This window comes from Clarias gariepinus, chromosome 8, assembly GCF_024256425.1.
Source record: "Clarias gariepinus isolate MV-2021 ecotype Netherlands chromosome 8, CGAR_prim_01v2, whole genome shotgun sequence".
NCBI classification, from domain to species: domain Eukaryota; kingdom Metazoa; phylum Chordata; class Actinopteri; order Siluriformes; family Clariidae; genus Clarias; species Clarias gariepinus.
The window spans coordinates 15,616,134-15,633,808 of NC_071107.1; the positions used below are offsets into that span (position 1 = coordinate 15,616,134).

At 38.9% G+C, this 17,675-nt stretch overlaps 1 protein-coding gene across 1 annotated transcript in view; it reads right to left on the bottom strand.

Annotated features, from left to right (window-relative positions):
• ccdc85a (coiled-coil domain containing 85A) overlaps positions 1–12,427 on the bottom strand; it is a 31,367-nt gene extending 18,940 nt beyond the window's left edge. Inside the window, exons 1-2 of the mRNA XM_053502935.1 lie at positions 11,856–12,427; positions 9,713–10,691 (exon numbers count right to left, since the gene is read on the bottom strand). Of these exons, the coding sequence (XP_053358910.1) occupies positions 9,713–10,691; positions 11,856–12,095 (1,219 nt within the window). The 5' untranslated portion in view covers positions 12,096–12,427. The remainder of the gene's footprint in view (positions 1–9,712; positions 10,692–11,855) is intronic.
• Between the last annotated feature and the right edge of the window lie 5,248 nt (positions 12,428–17,675).

Sequence of the window (17,675 nt, forward strand, 5' to 3'; positions counted from 1 at the left end):
TTGTGTAACTATGCTTGTATTACTTGACCTCAGTGCAGCTTTTGACACTGTTGATCACGCTATTCTTCTTCACAGATTAGAAAATGTAGTGGGAATTAAGGGTACAGCCCTCTCCTGGCTCAGATCCTATCTGACCCATCGTTATCAGTATGTAGACTTAAATGGTGATTATTCTGCATGTTCTCTAGTGGAGTTTGGCGTTCCGCAGGGTTCAGTTTTAGGTCCACTGCTTTTTTCCCTTTACATGCTTCCTCTGGGCAACATAATCCGTAAGCATGGTATTAGTTTTCATTGTTATGCTGATGATACACAGTTATATGTCTCAGCAAAACCTGATGAGAAAAAACAGCTTACTAAAATTGAGCAATGTGTGCAGGACATAAGAAATTGGATGCTAACTAACTTCCTTCTGCTAAATCCGGACAAGACAGAAGTTCTAGTCATAGGACCGCATACAGCTAGGAGTAAAATTTTAGATCATACCGTAACTTTAGATGGCCTTTCTGTTCCATCAAATGCAACAGTGAAAGACCTTGGTGTGATTATTGATTCCAGCCTTTCATTCGAAGCACATGTAGATAATATTACCAGGATAGCATTCTTTCACCTCAGAAATATTGCCAGAATAAGAAATTTATTGTCGCTAAACGACGCAGAAAAACTAGTTCATGCTTTTATCACCTCTAGGTTGGACTATTGTAATGCCTTACTGTCTGGTTGTTCAGCTAGATGCATAAATAAGCTTCAGCTAGTCCAGAATGCAGCAGCGAGAGTCCTCACCAGAACCAGAAGATATGAGCACATCACCCCTATCTTATCTTCACTCCATTGGCTCCCTGTGAAATTTCGCATTGATTTTAAAATACTACTCTTGACATATAAAGCATTAAATGGTCTCGCGCCGCAGTACCTGAGCGAACTGCTAGTGTCTTACGATCCGCCACGCCTACTTCGATCAAAGGATGCAGGCTGCTTGTCAGTACCGCGTATTATGAAAAATACAGCTGGGGGCAGAGCTTTTTCTTACAAAGCCCCAAAGTTATGGAATAGTCTTCCAAATAGTGTTCGGGACTCAGACACAGTCTCAGTGTTTAAGTCCAGGCTAAAAACCTATTTATTTAGCCGAGCATTTTTATAAATAGATTTGCCATAGGTAAAGGAGCAGATCTGGGGGACTCATGGACGTAGAGTATTATGGTGAACTGGTATGTTTGGATGCTGTCTTCCTCACTCTAATTGATCACTCAGGTTTGCTGACGGTGAGGTGATTGTTTGCTTTACATGTCAGGAAGCCCTCATGTTTGTGTTTCCTTCTGGCTCTCCCTTTTAGTTATGCTGTCATAGTTAGTCCTGCCGGAGTCTCTGCTTGCACGCTACAGTTAATATACATTCACATTATACATTGTGTGACTGTGACCATACCTAACTGCCATCTCTCCTCTTCTTCTCTTTCCCCCCCTCTTTCTTTTTCCTCTCTCCTCCTGTCCCCCCCTTTCACTCTTTCTCTCTCTCTCTGTCGAGCTACACATGTCGTTCCTGAGCTGCCAGTGATCCAGACTCCCTCTGCCCTCCGGACCTGTCTGACCCATCCTGGTGCCCCGCTTCTGGCTGAAGATCTCGTCACATGGATGCCCCGTGTGTCTCTCTGGGACGCGTCTGGTGTCTGGGAATGATTCTCTCTACCTAGAAAATGGTTCTGGCCTTGACTGGTGTTGGCAACTGTTTCTCTGGGGACTTGACAGTTCGATAGTTCATGACTGGAACTTCTTACAAGTCTACCTGGGTCTTCAATAACTACCTGGACTCCATATTAACATCAATTAACATCAGCTATTTTAGCTGAACTGCCTCCCACCCTACACACTGTATAAATGCAGATCATTTACTGCTTTTTGTTACACCCAAATGAGGATGGGTTCCCTGTTGAGTCTGGTTCCTCTCAAGGTTTCTTCCTCTTACCATCTCAGGGAGTTTTTCCTTGCCACTGTCGCCCTCGGCTTGCTCACCAGGGACAAACTGACCATTTTGATTCATACAAATTCACATTTCATACAAACCTAAATAATTCTTTTGACTATGTAAAGCTGCTTTGCGGCAATGAAAATTGCTAAAAGCGCTATACAAATAAAATTGAATTGAATTGAATTAGAAAAGAAAGAAACTTTAGAGTTTACCAGCACTGTATACTGTAAGCAGTTAAATACTTGAAATTCATTTAGCACATTCTGATTAGAAATTTCATCTGAACTGTTTAAGGTTTAACTCTTAACATGATCATTGATGTTGATCTAATAAGACCTGTGTTCACATGCTCAAAGCATTTAATCAAAATATTACAGATTGTATATGTGCAAAGTGTTTAATCTATTAATCATTTAAATACAACCGATGAAGAAAAGGAAGACATTTTTCTCCAACTTTGAAGTTAGGTTTCCCTCCTTTTATGATGTTAATGGGTATGAATGCGGTCTAATTTCTCAACAAGTCCGAAAAGTTTGGATTAAGTGTCTAAATGTTAAATTAAATGGAAATTTCCCTGTTTGACAATTTACCAAATTTACACCACCCCTCTTAATTGTAAATTAATTCCAATCGGGCTGTATCGGGTAAGACTGTTCCAACTGAAGTGTTTATATGATACAATTTTATCCTGATTGGCCTATTATTTCTTTAATTTGTCGAAATTAGTATCCATGAAAACGAACCTATTTACTACACTACAGGACATAATTATGTGACATTCACAGACTGCTTAATTCTTTTGATTTTTTCTATTTTATCGTAAATGAATGCTTGTAAATTTACTCTTACTTTTTTAAGAGACCAAAAACATGACCTGCTGTGTCCTTACCTAATTAAATGTAATGAAATGTAAATTATGTATTTAGATACTTAAATGAAAGAGTTCTGTTGTCTCCTGCTTCTCCTCATTAATGCTTCAAAGATTCATTTTTCACATCAAGTGACAGTAAAAACCAGATTCATTTGCAATTAAATACAGATTTGATATGATACCATACAGAGAAGAAACTGTTCTAAAAGTGTAAATATTCATTGTGCAGCACTTCCACTTCATTAAGGCCTTATGATTGTTAATAACATTCTTCAACAATATTGTGGCGTGGGCGGGGCGGCGGCTGACGACCAGCATGCCTTGCGGGGATGTCGGTGTGTGTTCACCATGTTGGGGAAAGGTGTTTGGGTTGGTGGCTTCGGCCCTGTTTGTGTGAGGCGGGTGTGACGTGTGAAATGTGCTCCAGTTCAAGCTAGTGCTGAATTGGATGTAGGCTCCTGAGTGAAGGTGCTGCTCATGCCTTACATGCTGTGTGCTAAATAAAGTACTCCCAGCCATTGCATTGGGCAGCAAATAAGCTCACTCGTCTCTCCAGCATTCTTCCCGGCGTAAAAACGCTACAATATATTGTGTAAAGAGTAAAGTAAATATTGCATGATACAGTTTAATGTTATTGTATAGTCTACAGTACATACAGTAGTTCACTATACAAGGTGGTATCAAAAAGTTTGAGGACTGGTTTTGTAACGTGCAAACAGGTGGCATCACCAGACTGCACGTACAGTACACAGCCTTGCAGCAGGGAGCACCGACCTTCAATGTGCCAAAAGACATCATCCTGTGTACGTTGGGAGCTGTGCAGCTGGTGCTATGCCCATCACATGCATTACGACATTTGTTATTTCCTTATGGACATCGAGTTAGAACAAAAACTTGAAATTCTGCATGAAACTGGGCAAATCTACCACAGAGACGGTTGACATTATGCTTGACAAGTCGTTTAAGTTAATTTAAGTGGTAACCACGTTTTAAGAGCGGAAGAACAACACTGAAAGACGACGAAAGATCGGGAAGTTCTTTAATGAGCTCAACCGCCGAAAATATCAAAATCATTCGGCAACTTGTGAAAGATTATCATAAGAGAACAATCTACAACATTGCTGCCATTGTCGGTGTGTCATATGGAACAGTCCAGGCAATCCTCATGTGTGATTTGAACATGGGCCATGTTGCTGACAAGTTCGTCCCCAGGCTGCTGACCCAGGAGCAGAGGAAACTTTGTGTTAAAGTCTGCCAAGAACTCCTTCATGTCGAGGTTCATTACTGTTGAAGAAACATTTGTGTATGGGTACGACTCTGAGACAAAGCAACAGTTTCACAGAGGAAGAGCCCATCATCTCCATGACTGAAAAAGGCCAGTTCTGCAAGTGTATGTTCATCATCATCTTTTTCGATATTCGCTGTAATGTGCATTGAGAACTCGTTCCCAGGGGCCAGACCATCAATAGCGAACTCTACTGCCAGGTCTAAAAGCGTCTGAGGGAGGACATACACCAAAAGTGACCAAACCTTAAAACTTTTTGATACCCCCGCGTATTTTCAAAGATATGGTGTTTAAGATTTAGACACAAAAAATTTTTATGGTTCTTGCTAAAAATTATTAAATACTTGCATGAAATAGCACATGTAGGATCCATTTGTTTTAGTGGTGCACAATTAATTACACAAACAATAGAAATCGTGATATGAACATGTGCAATTATTTAATCTCAAAAGGCTTCAATTTATTACAGGTAATATATACCTAGTCAGAAATTTATGTAGTGTTTGTCAGTAATTTAATAATTTATTTAATTTTTTTTGGACGTTGGGGTGATAAATATTGGCAAACATCCTCTTAGTTACATATCGCAATTTAAATCACAAATGCACTGTTAATCAAGTTAATCACAATATGATTGTTTAATCAAATCGTGCAGCCCTAATTTGTATGTTTTTTTGTTTGTTTTTAAATAAGACATGCTTGTTAGTCTTGTTAGTTTAAAAAATATAATTAAAAATAATAAATTAATGACATGCATGTTTCAGATCCAATGATGATGCGTTTTAGAAAAATATTTTGAGGAATTGGTTTTGATAGCAAATATCTGCTTTCATATTTACTAGATATGGGAATCATCAGTGGCCACCCAATAGGATATTATCGTCATACCTAAATGCCGATTCAATCTGTGCTGCAACTATTTAAGTATCACAATATTTTTAACAAATTTACACAAATATTGCTTCTACCCCATACAGTAGGATAGTTACTACTGTACCACATACAGTAGGATTCTGTGCTGCTTGCCAATGTGTGAATAGTTTAGAGTGCCCCACCAGCAGGATTTTCTTCTACCACAAAATCAAACATACATATAAATGAAAAAAATTATATTAGAAAAATTATTTTTGGAGCAATAAATGAATTTCCACACAAATGAATAGTTTTTTCCCCATGTCTAATATTTACTGTCCATATAGGGATCACTGACTTTATGTTATGGGATTAAAGGTAAAGTATCACAGTAGATACACAGCCTTTAATGTACATAAAATGTTATGTCATAAAAATTAGACGATAATCTTCACGATAAAAGATACTGATAGCATTCATGATAGCAGTTTCTTACAACAAAGCAGGTACGGCCTTGAATCAAATACTCCTGAGCTAATAAATAATCAATGAGCAGTGAAGCATCCATCCATTCTTTATGAGTTTCTTTTATAAGGCTCATTCTCCATACTGCATGCAGAATTTTTTATGTACTACCTCCACCATACACAATCTGAAAATCGAAATATAAATATACACTTAAGATCAGGCAGCGGTCTGAGTCACAAGCGTTCGCTGAATATTAATTAGCATAAAGAAGAATTTCTTCAGTAACTGGATCCATAACTGCTATACAATTCAACCAGCAAGGTCTCCTTTAAGCAAATGGCACTGTCAGGCCATTTTACTGATAGACAATTAAGGATTTGCCAGAAGAAGACGCTAGGGAGCAAATACTGAGGCCCATTTAAAGCGAGTTCTGGTTTTTACAGTTATATTTAGCTGGAGTGTGGTCAAGGTCACAGAAGTGCCCTTTGTGAGTGGGAGAGATACATACAGTACTCAGTCTCTGGCTTTCCCTGGGGCTCATAAAACAGTGTAAGTGAGATTGAGTGGAGAGATGATCTAGGCAGACCTAACACTGACTCTGACCAAGAGGTTACAGTAATTAAACACCAAAATAACAAAAAATAATAAAATTACATGCAGGTTGGGATGGGTGACAACTATGATTTCAATTTTGATCAGTTGTATATGTTACAATTTCCCTATGGGATTAATAAAGTACTCTATCTATCTAGTATTTCAGTATGTAACACTATCAGAAATATCAGGCGTTACATTCCCAGCAAGAACTGTATATACTGTAGTAAGGCCTACAACTGGGATTGTGAATTAATAATAAGCCATGATTGCCTTTTCTGGCTTGACTTCATTCTTCTGCTGCATAATGTATATTATATAAACTATTACTGAAATAAAAACAGGCACAGTAATAAGTGTTGGTAAGTGACATTTTTAGAAGTGCCTTTATTTCCTATAACCACACTGGGACACCATGTGTGATACACTACGTGTATCACTTTTCCGCTTGTCTGTGTTCATCACATAAAATTCCACATCCTAATCTGAAACTAGTACTACAGTAGAGACATCATCTACAGACATGCCAAATAATGTTTTCAGTAATATAGTTTTTGGCTTAAAATATGAAAATCCATCAGTTGAAGAAGAAAAAGACGATGGGACACCGATTGTACTTAAAGCACATTTGAAGGTAATGTACAAACCAATGTGAGCTAGCAGGTCAGCTAACCAACATCCTATAAAGTGAGCATGGGACCTTCAGGATCTATTCCCACTAACAAAAGCAGATCATTTGGTCACATAGTGTCTAAAATGTCTAAAATGTGAATATTAATTTGCTTTTCTGCTTATAGAATTGTTGTATAAAAGCAATAACACAGTTACACTAAATATAGGCATGGCTGTGGTTAGGTATGGAACTCACCATGCAGCAAATCACAGCAGTGCCGATATTCAGTAATCATACTCTTGCTCGGACAAAATTGCTTAATTGTACTAATTGCAGCAAAACGTTGGTGGTGCTAAATAAAAAGCCCATCTGGTAACCTTACTTGCTCAAGAGCAGGGGGAAAAATCTCCCTGTTCCTTTTTATTTGAATTATCCATCTTGACTAGCCATGGAAATACAAAATTGCTATTGTAGATTACTACGCTATGTTTAGTGGAGCCAGCTCAAAAACTGTTTATGCATGAATGACTCAAGTCACTGGGGAGCATCTTCTGGAAACACACTTCTGAGTACGCTCGAGATAAAAGAAGTGAAGAGAATAGAGAAAGTGACTGGGACCTAAGAAAGTGACTCAGTGTCCTTGAGGAACGGATTAACACAAACTGCACATTTATTGGAATGTAGAAAAGCAAGGAAGAATATACAAATGAGACAAAGAACACTAAAGTTAATAAATATTCTTTAAATTTGAATGTGAATGGCATGACACTGAGTCATTGTAGTGTAGACAGGGAAGTTGGAGATATATTCACGTAGCCAGATAACCTGCCTTGTGATAGTTAAAAATACAACATAAACACACTACGCCTACAAGCAAGACATATTACTTTGTATCCGTACGTTGCATTTCAAAGAAAAATAATGCCTGATTTCATTCATCCCAGATACTCTGAAAGATATGCCTAATTATGATGGAAGTTGGTTTGACCATGTCCAGCTGGATATAAACAGAAATAGTTCACATGTTAAACATAGATGTTGAGATGATAGGCTTTTAATGCCTTGTTCACCACAATAGTAGGAACACATAAAAAAACAAGGTTTAAAAAAGAATTACTGTCTTATACGAAACTCATGAATTATTGGAAAATGTCAAGGTGCACATGCGTGCTACCTTCCACAATGGTTTATGTCATGTTAAACCATGTGCTTTGATCTGTAGCTAGCAAAAATGGGACAAAAAGAAAGTCAGGTGTTAATTATCTGCTGTTATTTGTCTCTGAAATGCAACCTAAGGTAAACAGCACTGCTTCAGGAAGTGTCCCATGGCCTTGGCGAGCTCCACAAATCAGCACTTTTCCCGCTCAGAAAATCATTAGCAGCCTCCTGCTGGAAGAAATGCCTACCATACACGAACAAAAGCAGCTGATAATTTTTCTTTGCACACATTCATTATCCCATTTACGAAGAACAACGGCAAATCAAGATAAAGGCAAAGGCCCTAGATCATTCAATGGCACCAGACAGGAAGCTGCTTTATACCTAATGTGATTTTGTCAGCAATGTGTAGTCACATTACCATGCATCTGGTATAAAGTGGTATGAATTACATTTCGGTTATGTAGAACTACGTACAAACTGTTCGTGATGCGCCAAATGATTTATTGCACTTTTTGCATTCCACTGTATCACGTTTTGTGGACAACCCTCTGTCTGCTTATGAATGAGAGAAGGGATTTGTTCTCTATTCATGTATGGGTTTTTTTCTGAAACATACAGCTTCTGGCCTAATCACAAAAACAGATTAACAAAGCACAAAATACCAAACGTAGCCTGCAGCAATGGTTGGACATAATACCAATGATGAGTAAAAGAGTCGAACATGTTGTAATCACTTTAATGAGTATCTTTTTTAAAATCTATATTATTACTAGAGATTCGTTTGTAAAAAACGTTGAAAATTTAATGAAAATTGCGTGTGGCTCATATTTGATTTGAAAATGTTCATAAATATTTAAAGACATTGCCATGAAGTAATAATAGCACAGGTAGCAGCTCAAGCCGTTCAAATCATCTTTGAACGGCTTCATCTTTTCATCTTTCAATCTTTGAGGACCACAATTGGACACCCCGAAATTTACCAGCCTTGCTCTTCCTCCTCAAACCCCAGTGTGAGCTGAGAGTAAGCAAAAACTAAATGCCAAAACTTAAAAAAGACCATTAATGCATAATGTTTAAGATGACTTAGTGCCTGGCTATAGAGGTTTATATTTTAAAACTAATTCCCTCAATTGTGACCATACATTGTACTGAATCTTGTCCACATGTGTGGGTTCTACAGCAGGCGCCAGCCAAACCCACCATTCATACCACTGTAAATGCAAAACTTGACTATGTAAATTTAAAGTGAGAAATGTGTGCCTTATATTTAATTTAAAAATGGTCAAGTATTAACTAAGGACACTGCCATAAAGGCACCTTGATTCTCTTGCGATATCTCCATAATGGGTTGTATGAAAATAAACAGGACTAGAGAAACAAAAGAAAATGAAGGGATGACCCTACTGTATTTCTCATCACTGCAACTGCTGAAGCACTATTTCTGCCACGCCACTCACCTGGAAACACATGGCAAAAACAGTGGTGTCCACTCCTGGTCCTGCTGGGTTGTACTGTCCTCAGGTTTTTGTTGTGCCTCTGTACTTTATGGTGTGTAATTGCTTACAGTTCCCTCTGTTGAGCTCCAGTGCATAAAAGACTTCCAAAAAATAATAGCACAGGTAGCAGCTACAGTAAAGCCTGTTCAAATCATGGCCCTTGAGAACCACGACTGGACACCACCGACTTTTACCAGCCCTGCTCTACCTCCTCAAGGCCCCCGTGTGAGCTGAGTGAGCAAAAACTAAATGCAAAAACTAAATGCCGACCATTGCATAATGTATAAGATGACTTAGCGCCTGGCTATAGGCCGTTATATGTTGAAACTGATTCCCTCCATGGTGACCATGTAGTGTACTGAAACAGGCCTCCGTGTGTGGGTGCTACAGCAGGCTCCAGTCAGACCCACCATTCATACCACTGTAGATGCTCCGGTGATGCGGGGACAGCTCCTCTGCTCCTGACCTCCTTTGTGCCACTTCCCGCCCAGGGCTGCCAAACTTGCCATGATCTGGACTGCCACTGTACTGGTGCCTTAGCATCTCAGGGCTTCCTGCTATCACACGACCCTTCTGTAGATGTTCAGGAGTCCCTGCCATTATCTGTTTAGGCTCTGGACTCCCACATAGACTTCCAATGCTTGTCCTGTGCTTCTGAAAGAGGTCAGGGCTACCAGGAGGCTGAGAAGACACTGGCAGATGCTTTGCAAACTGCTCTGGGCTACCTCTTTTGCCAAGCTTTTCAGGGCTGAGACCTCTCATGCCCTTGTGGTCAGGACTAGAGAAGGAACCGCAGCGAGGCCGGCACACTTGAGGAAAGGTGTGGGCAGCATACTCTGGACTTGTGCTTCTTCTGCGGCCAAGGTGCTCTGGAACTGGCATCTCCTCTCCTGCCCGGGGCTTGTGGACATGCTCAAGACTGCCTCCAGCTGGACCAGCCAGCAGCTGCTGCTTGTGTGTCAGATGATCAGGGCTGTCAGTGCTGCCTGCACTGGAAGTGCTACTTCCATCCCCAACGTCCCTCAGCAGTCCTGGCCCAGGAGCGCTGGCATGTGACAGGCTGCTCTGGCTGTCGATAGAGTTCCTGCAACCCGCTGGCCCTCCAGTGCTTAGCAAACCTCCCGTGCCTGCAGAGCCCTTTTCCTCATCCAGCATAAGACACAGCTCTCTTAGCTCCAGGTTTTCTTTCAGTACCTCGTCCTGTCTCTGCTCCAGCTCCTTTAGCTTCTGCAGGTACAGGGTCACCTCCTTACGCATAATGCCTGCACTGTAGCGGCCGAGGCGCTGCCACTCCCTTGATACTTTCTTCCCCTTCTGCCGGTCATCATCCAAAAAGCAGCAAAGGTCGCGCAACTCCTGGTTATCCTCTTGCAGCTTCTGATTCACCTCCTGCAAAAAAAAATAAAAAATGTAATAGAATGACTAATCATCTATATAAGGTAAAGGGCAGTCCCTGTGTGATACCGAAGCTATTGTGAGCATAGGAACTACTGTATACTGCAACACAGAGAAGCAGTGATACAGGCACTACAATCTGAACAGATAAATGAATATTCTGCTGTTCAACAGACCTTTCTTCAAATGTCCGTAAAATACTACCAAGTAATCTGGGTATGCTGTAATAAATACAAAAAACTGCATGACTCATTGTCCTCACTTTTAAACCAACGTCAGAATTAACACAACAAGGACAAGAAGGGAATTTGAATGAGTTTCTGCAATTCCTGTGGCAGCAGAAGCACAGTGCTTAAGGATATGGTAGGAGGTGAATTTAAATCCCAGAACTGCCTGTAAAAGTCACTGTTAGGTCACTTAAAATGCAAGTCACTTCAAATAAAAGTTATGCCAGAACCTGTCCAGCTGATATCATTTTATGTAATATACTATTTAATGTATATTTCTCCACTCATTTTTTTAATTGCCCAAGTGATCAGTTGAGAGGCGAGTGTGTTGGGGGTGTGGGGTGGGGTGTGGGGGTCATCGGTACAGACACTAGCCTGCAACATCCACAATCCCTGCTCTGAAATGCATTGTCCCAGCAAATACTGGCAGTGAAAGAACATTTGACCTCTAGGTTAGGCCAACATCCAAGATCTCTGTAGTCCCTGGCATAACCGCTGAGCCGCTGCCTTTCAAACATCTCTGTCCTGCATCTCTGGAATGCTAAGTAATCTGAGCGCCAGGCATTGACTCATCTCTGCTCAGCTCTGCATTCTCAGTGCTCCCAAAACTTCTTCACAGAAAATGAACGAGAATAGCATTTTATCCAACATACAATTATTGAACTAAGCAAGAGCGGTGTTTTATGAAGAATCATTCAATCGAAATCGAACCCTATATGTGTTCATTCAATGTATCAGGTGGTAATTGAACAATGTCATTATTAATTGTAACACTATAGGCGTCAACGGTGCACCTATGCCATAAACATACTGCTTTTCAGCAAATATAGAGATTTTTTTAATATACATTATTATATTTATACGTGGTACTTTGCGGCACAGTGGAAGTGTGAATCTTAAAGCTGTATCCACCCCAGTCGCAGCGCTTTACCTTCAGTCCCCGGATCTCGTTCAGGTGCTGCTGGAGCCTGCGGTTCACCTCCCGGATCAGGTTTCCGTGCTCCACTATGGCGCTCATCTTTTCGGCCTCGGCTTTGCGCAGCCGCCGCACCAGCTCATCTTTACTCCACTTCAGGAGCTCCTGGTCCGTGACTTTGGACAAATCCTCGGTAGCGCTCTCCGAGCTTTTCGCTGCGCCTGCCTGCAGCTGGGCTTGTGCTGGCTTCTCCATCACCTTCACCAAGTCAGTGGCGCACAGAAAGCGCCCCGCTCCCGCCGAACTGTGGATACAAAGACGCAGACGCTCTGCAGAAATGTGCTTGGACCCGAATCAGGAGACTCTCATAGTGAGACTGCCCGTGCTGTGCATGCGCTCCGGATAAAACCTGCAGCTGCAACCTGAGAGTGGCGGGAAGAACTCGTCCTCCTTCTGCTCCTCCTCAAGCTCGCTAAAGCCCGTCTCTAAAGAAGAGATCGTGGTGCTTTTCCCCTGTTTCTCCGGTCATGTCTCTGTCTCAGCGCTGGGGATGAGAGCTAAACCCGCCATGGAGGACGGACACTGACCACTACAGCATCACACACCCGTAGCGCAGGCCACCAAACCGGCGCACAAGCCCTCTCTCTCTCTCTCACACACACACACACACACACACAATTCTTACACGCCTACTTTGCCCTAATAGAGAGGGACAGCACTTTTTGTTGTCGAGCTCCATCTGCTGTTTTTATAGGGCAAAACTGACTTTTTAAAATATTGTTTAATTTGTACGTTCTTTTTTTAATAGTGCAAAGTAAAAAAAGATGGATACATCATAAATACATAGGTAACAGACTAAAGGAAAAATTAGATGAACTATACGGACAAAAGTATTTGGCCAATCCTGCAAAGAAATGGTATCCCCCAATACATATACGTCAATATGGAGTGTTACAGCTACAGTATACCAGCTTTCACTTTTCTTGGAAGGCTGTCCACAAGATTTTGAAGTGTTTCTGTGGGAATTCGTGCTCTTTCATTTTGTAAGGCATTCATGAGGTCAGGCACTGATGTTGGACAAGAAGGCCGGGCTTGCAATCTCCGTTCCAGGTTATCTCAAAGGTGCTCTATGGGGTTAAGGTCAGGGCTCTGTGCGTGCCAGTCAAGTTCTACTGCACCAAATTCCTCAAACCATATCTTTATAGTCCTGTGGAAATAGAAAAGGGTTCCTTGTGACTTGTAAATGAATAAATATAATTGTAATAATAATAATAATTACAACAACTGCACATTTTTGTCCAGCAAATCCTATTTGTGATGTGGTCTGTGAAGAAATAAACAGCGTTTTCATCTTTTTTTACATGGTAAGATTATTACATGTAATAATGTGTAAAAAGGTAGTGCCCTACAGTATATATATATATATATATATATATATATATTAGTGCTGTCAATCGATTAAAAAAAATTAACTAATTAATCGCACAATTTTTTGCAATAATCGCGATTAATCACAATTAAAAGACTGAAACTTTTTGGATATGTAAATGTAAATAATTAATGTAAACTCAAGACAATGAAACTATTTAAATTCAAATATGATTGTTTATTGGAATTTTTGTTTAACTTGTAACACAGATTTTCTCATGTAAACAACATACCTGCAATAAACCATCAATATTCTCCAAATTAACTGTTGGCTTGAAAGCCATATTTATTACAGAAATAAAAACACAGGTATGTGCCATTTGTGTCATTTGAATTTCAAAACAATCAATGCAATTTACATTGGCGAGGCCCTGTAAAGATTGTTTCTGTGGGGTGTTTTGCTTTTAAGTGATATGTCAAAGACGAATTACTTCTCTGGTATTTAAATTCGGCTTTGCAAAATGTACAGATTACTTTTGTTTTATCCACAGAACCATCCGGCAGAGTTTTATACTGAAACTTTCCGTCTAAAAGTCCGTCCTTGGTCTTATCCATACTTCTTTGCACGTTAAACACACGTCGGCCACAACAGGAAATAAAAAAAACTGCAACCGCGTTAATTGCGTTAATTTTTTTTAATGCGTTAAATATTTCAAATTAATCGCATGCGTTAACGCACTAATTTTGACAGCACTAATATATATATATATATATATATATATATATATATATATATACTACCGTTCAAAAGTTTGGGGTCACTTTCTAAGTCCATGATCGTTTCTGATTTTAATTTCTTTCTACGTTGTAAAGAAATGCTGAAGGCGTCCAAAAAATGCATTTATCTCTTTTGAACAGTTGATATTGAGATATTTCTGCTACTTATGCTCTGTAAAGACTTCATAACCTCTGTAATCTGGGGTGCTGTTAATTGGTCATTTTTCAGGCTGATAGCTCTAAATGAACTTCTCGTCTGCAGCAGAGGTAGGTTTTGGTCTCGCCCTCCTTGGATGGCTTTCATGAGAGCCAATGGTGCTTGACGGATTTTGCAAATGCACTCGACAATACTTAAAAAATTACATAAAAAGTAACTATGCATCAACATAATGTCACATTATTGTGGCACTTTGCAAAAGTTTGGGCACCCTACATAATTAGTACATAGTAACACCTCCTCTGGCAAATATCACTGCTTGCAAACACTAAAAGTCTTGCAATTCTTGTACTTGGGATTTTCTTCCATTCTTCCTTGCAAAAGGCCTCTAGTTTTGTAATATTTTGTGGTCGTCTTGTATGCACAGCTCTTTTAAGATCTACTCACAAATTTTCAATGATGTTTAAATCAGAGGACTGTGATGACCTTTCCAAAACCTTCAGCTTCAGCTTTTTGTAGCCTTCTCCTGCACTGTGGCCATCAATAACTTTCATTTTCAACTTCTAGTCTTACACAGCTGCTTAGAGGAACCCATGGTTTTTAAATGTCTGCAAGTGTGCACAAGGTTTGAAGAGTCAAAGTATTTGTAAAGCTTCGAAATTGGCATTTACTAATGATAGCTGTTGCCATGCATCAGATCTAATGAGCTAATTAAGGTCTGAAACCTTGTAAAAAGAATCTGAGACTCTGAAACTCTTAGGGTGCCCAAACTTTTGAACAGTGCCATAATAATGTTTTTTTTTTAAATTTATTTATTATTTATTCAGTTTATGGCATAAGAAAAAACTATGCATCAGTGTTTACTGAGACTGTGTTAACATCTTTTCCTTTATAAAAAAAAAAAAAAAACATCACCAAAATCTGTTATTTTACACATGGTTCCTGAATGTGTGGTTCCTATTGTGAAGCATGGAAAAGGATGTGTGATTTATCTGGGTGCTTTGCTGTGACACTTATGGTGATGGCAGCCACATGCCATCCCATCTGGTTTGTAGTAGTGGGACAATTATTTGTTTTCCAACAGGACAGTGACCCAAACACACCTCTAGGTAAAGTAAGAACTATTTGTCCAAGAAGAAAAATGATGGAGTGCTGCATCAAATGGCCTGGCCTCCACAATCACCTAATCTAGATCCAACTGAGATGGTTTAGGATGAGTCGCACCAGAGAGTGAAGCAGCCAACAAGTACTCAACATCTCTGTGAACTGCATCAAAATTGTTAGAGAACCATTCCAAGTGACTACATCATGACATGGAGTGCAAGGCTGTCATAAAAGAAAAGGTGCAAACTTGTCAAATATAATAAAATATATAAAAAATGCCTTCTGGGTTATTTAACACATTATTGTCGACTATATAATTCCATATTTGATTTGTCGTAATGGCATTGTCCTCTATATGAAAATACAATATTGAAAACAATAACAATAAAGCAAAGAAATTTAGTAAGAAAGTGTGTAATCATTGTCACTAAGGGTAAGCCACAGACAGTCATCAGAGAAAGGGCTTGCTGTTTACAGAGTTATGTGTAAAAGCATTTTTATGGAACGTTGATTTTTTTTTTTTTTTTGGTCCAATGGTGTTAAATAGCACAAATGGCAAAATGTTTTGTCAAAATAGTTTTTAGTTATATCATAATAAATTTTGAATGATCATGCAAAAGTCTACAACTCCATCTCATAGTTTTTATTACAAATGGACAAATCAGCCTGCAGCTGTGTTTGTGGTTATTTAAGTGTGTAATTTCCTGTCAGTAATATGTTGGTAGAGTTTAAATAATAGACTGGGACAAGGCTCTTGAGAAGGAAGATAGGCACAGGTGGTTGATGTGAGTCAACATTTTTATTCTTTTGCTTGTTGTGGAAAAATAACTACCCTTCAGTGTTTTTCAATATGTCTTGCTTGCTTTCTCTGCTTGGTCTTCATAGCTTCTGTTGACTCACTGCAACAGACAAAACACTAATTAGACATACTCACCAGGTGTGCATTCCTTCCCACTCACTTGACCATCATTCTCTTTACAGACCGGTTTCCCACCACGTCCCCGCCACCACACATATATTGCAAACTCATGCTTTGATTGTCTTTTTCTAGTGAGTCACTGGCAGCGAAGGGACAAAAAAGTGTTTTGTTGCACACAAAATGTTATTACAAATATTGATTAAGGTCAAGAGAAGTATTAAAAGCCATATAAAACTTCAGTTTGCCTTATATCATCAACCTCACCCCCTGATAGTTTCAGTTTTATTTCAGTACTTGATGACAATTAAAGAGCAAAATTTACAGAATCAGACAAAGCAGACATACGGTGTGAGCTTCTCATGTCACTTGTCTGCAAATCGAGGTGGTATGATTTTATTTCTCTGAGTAATTAATTAATTAATTAATTAAGAGCATAATTCACAGAGCGTAATGCAGATGTTAAGCTACACATATTTGTCATTTATTACTAATATAACAATAACATAATGTAAATATAATATTAGTAAAGTATAGTATTAGTGTTTTATAGTATAAGTATTATAGTATTAGTATAGTATTAGTGTAATATGTAGGTCAGTCATGGCAGCTGCTATATAATTAACCAATAGTTAACTATTATTAACCAATAGTTCTGATACACAATCACAGGACAGAAAGAAGAATTGTGATTGGCTTGCCAAAATGTTGTGATTTCCTTAAAACATGAACGTTTATAGCTTCTAAGATATTTTTTTATATGGTTCTCCAGTTAACCATTTTTGTGAGACACGACCTTGTGTGCCAGAGGAAAATTATTTTTTCAGAGTCCAAATATGTGTTTTTATCTTGTTTGTTTAACTCTTCATGTGTTCAAATACACGAATGCAAAATTCCAAATAACTTGTTCACCCATCCCACCAACACACCCCAAACCATTTTTTCAAGTTACAACAACCAGAATATACGTACATCAATTTCATTAACATTAATTTATAATTTTTTTGTCTTTAAATCAACAATTAGATCAAACTTAAATTTACAATTAGTAATCAGGATTTTTGAACTCTGTTATAACTCCAGGTGTTTTCACAGAGGTACAGTCCTGTTCAAAAGTTAGTACACCCTCTTTTAATTCTATGTGTTTTTGTGTGAAAAAATTATTAAAATATCTGATCATATTGGGTCTTAATATTTGGGAAATGCAACCTCAGATGAACAACAACATATACTGTAACATTTTTACTGTGCCATTATCTATTTCACAAAGATAAAGCTCAAAAAAAAAAACATGTAGGCAAAACTAAGCACATCCTTACTGCTTCCACAGAAACACATTCAGTTATATGTTCCAGCAAAACCAGATGAGAAAAAACAGCTTACTAAAATTGAGCAATGTGTGTAGGACATAAGAGACTGAATGTAAATTAACTTCCTTCTGCTTAATCCTGATAAGACAGAAGTTCTAGTCATAGGACTACATGCAGCAAGAAGCAAGCTTTTTGTAACTTTA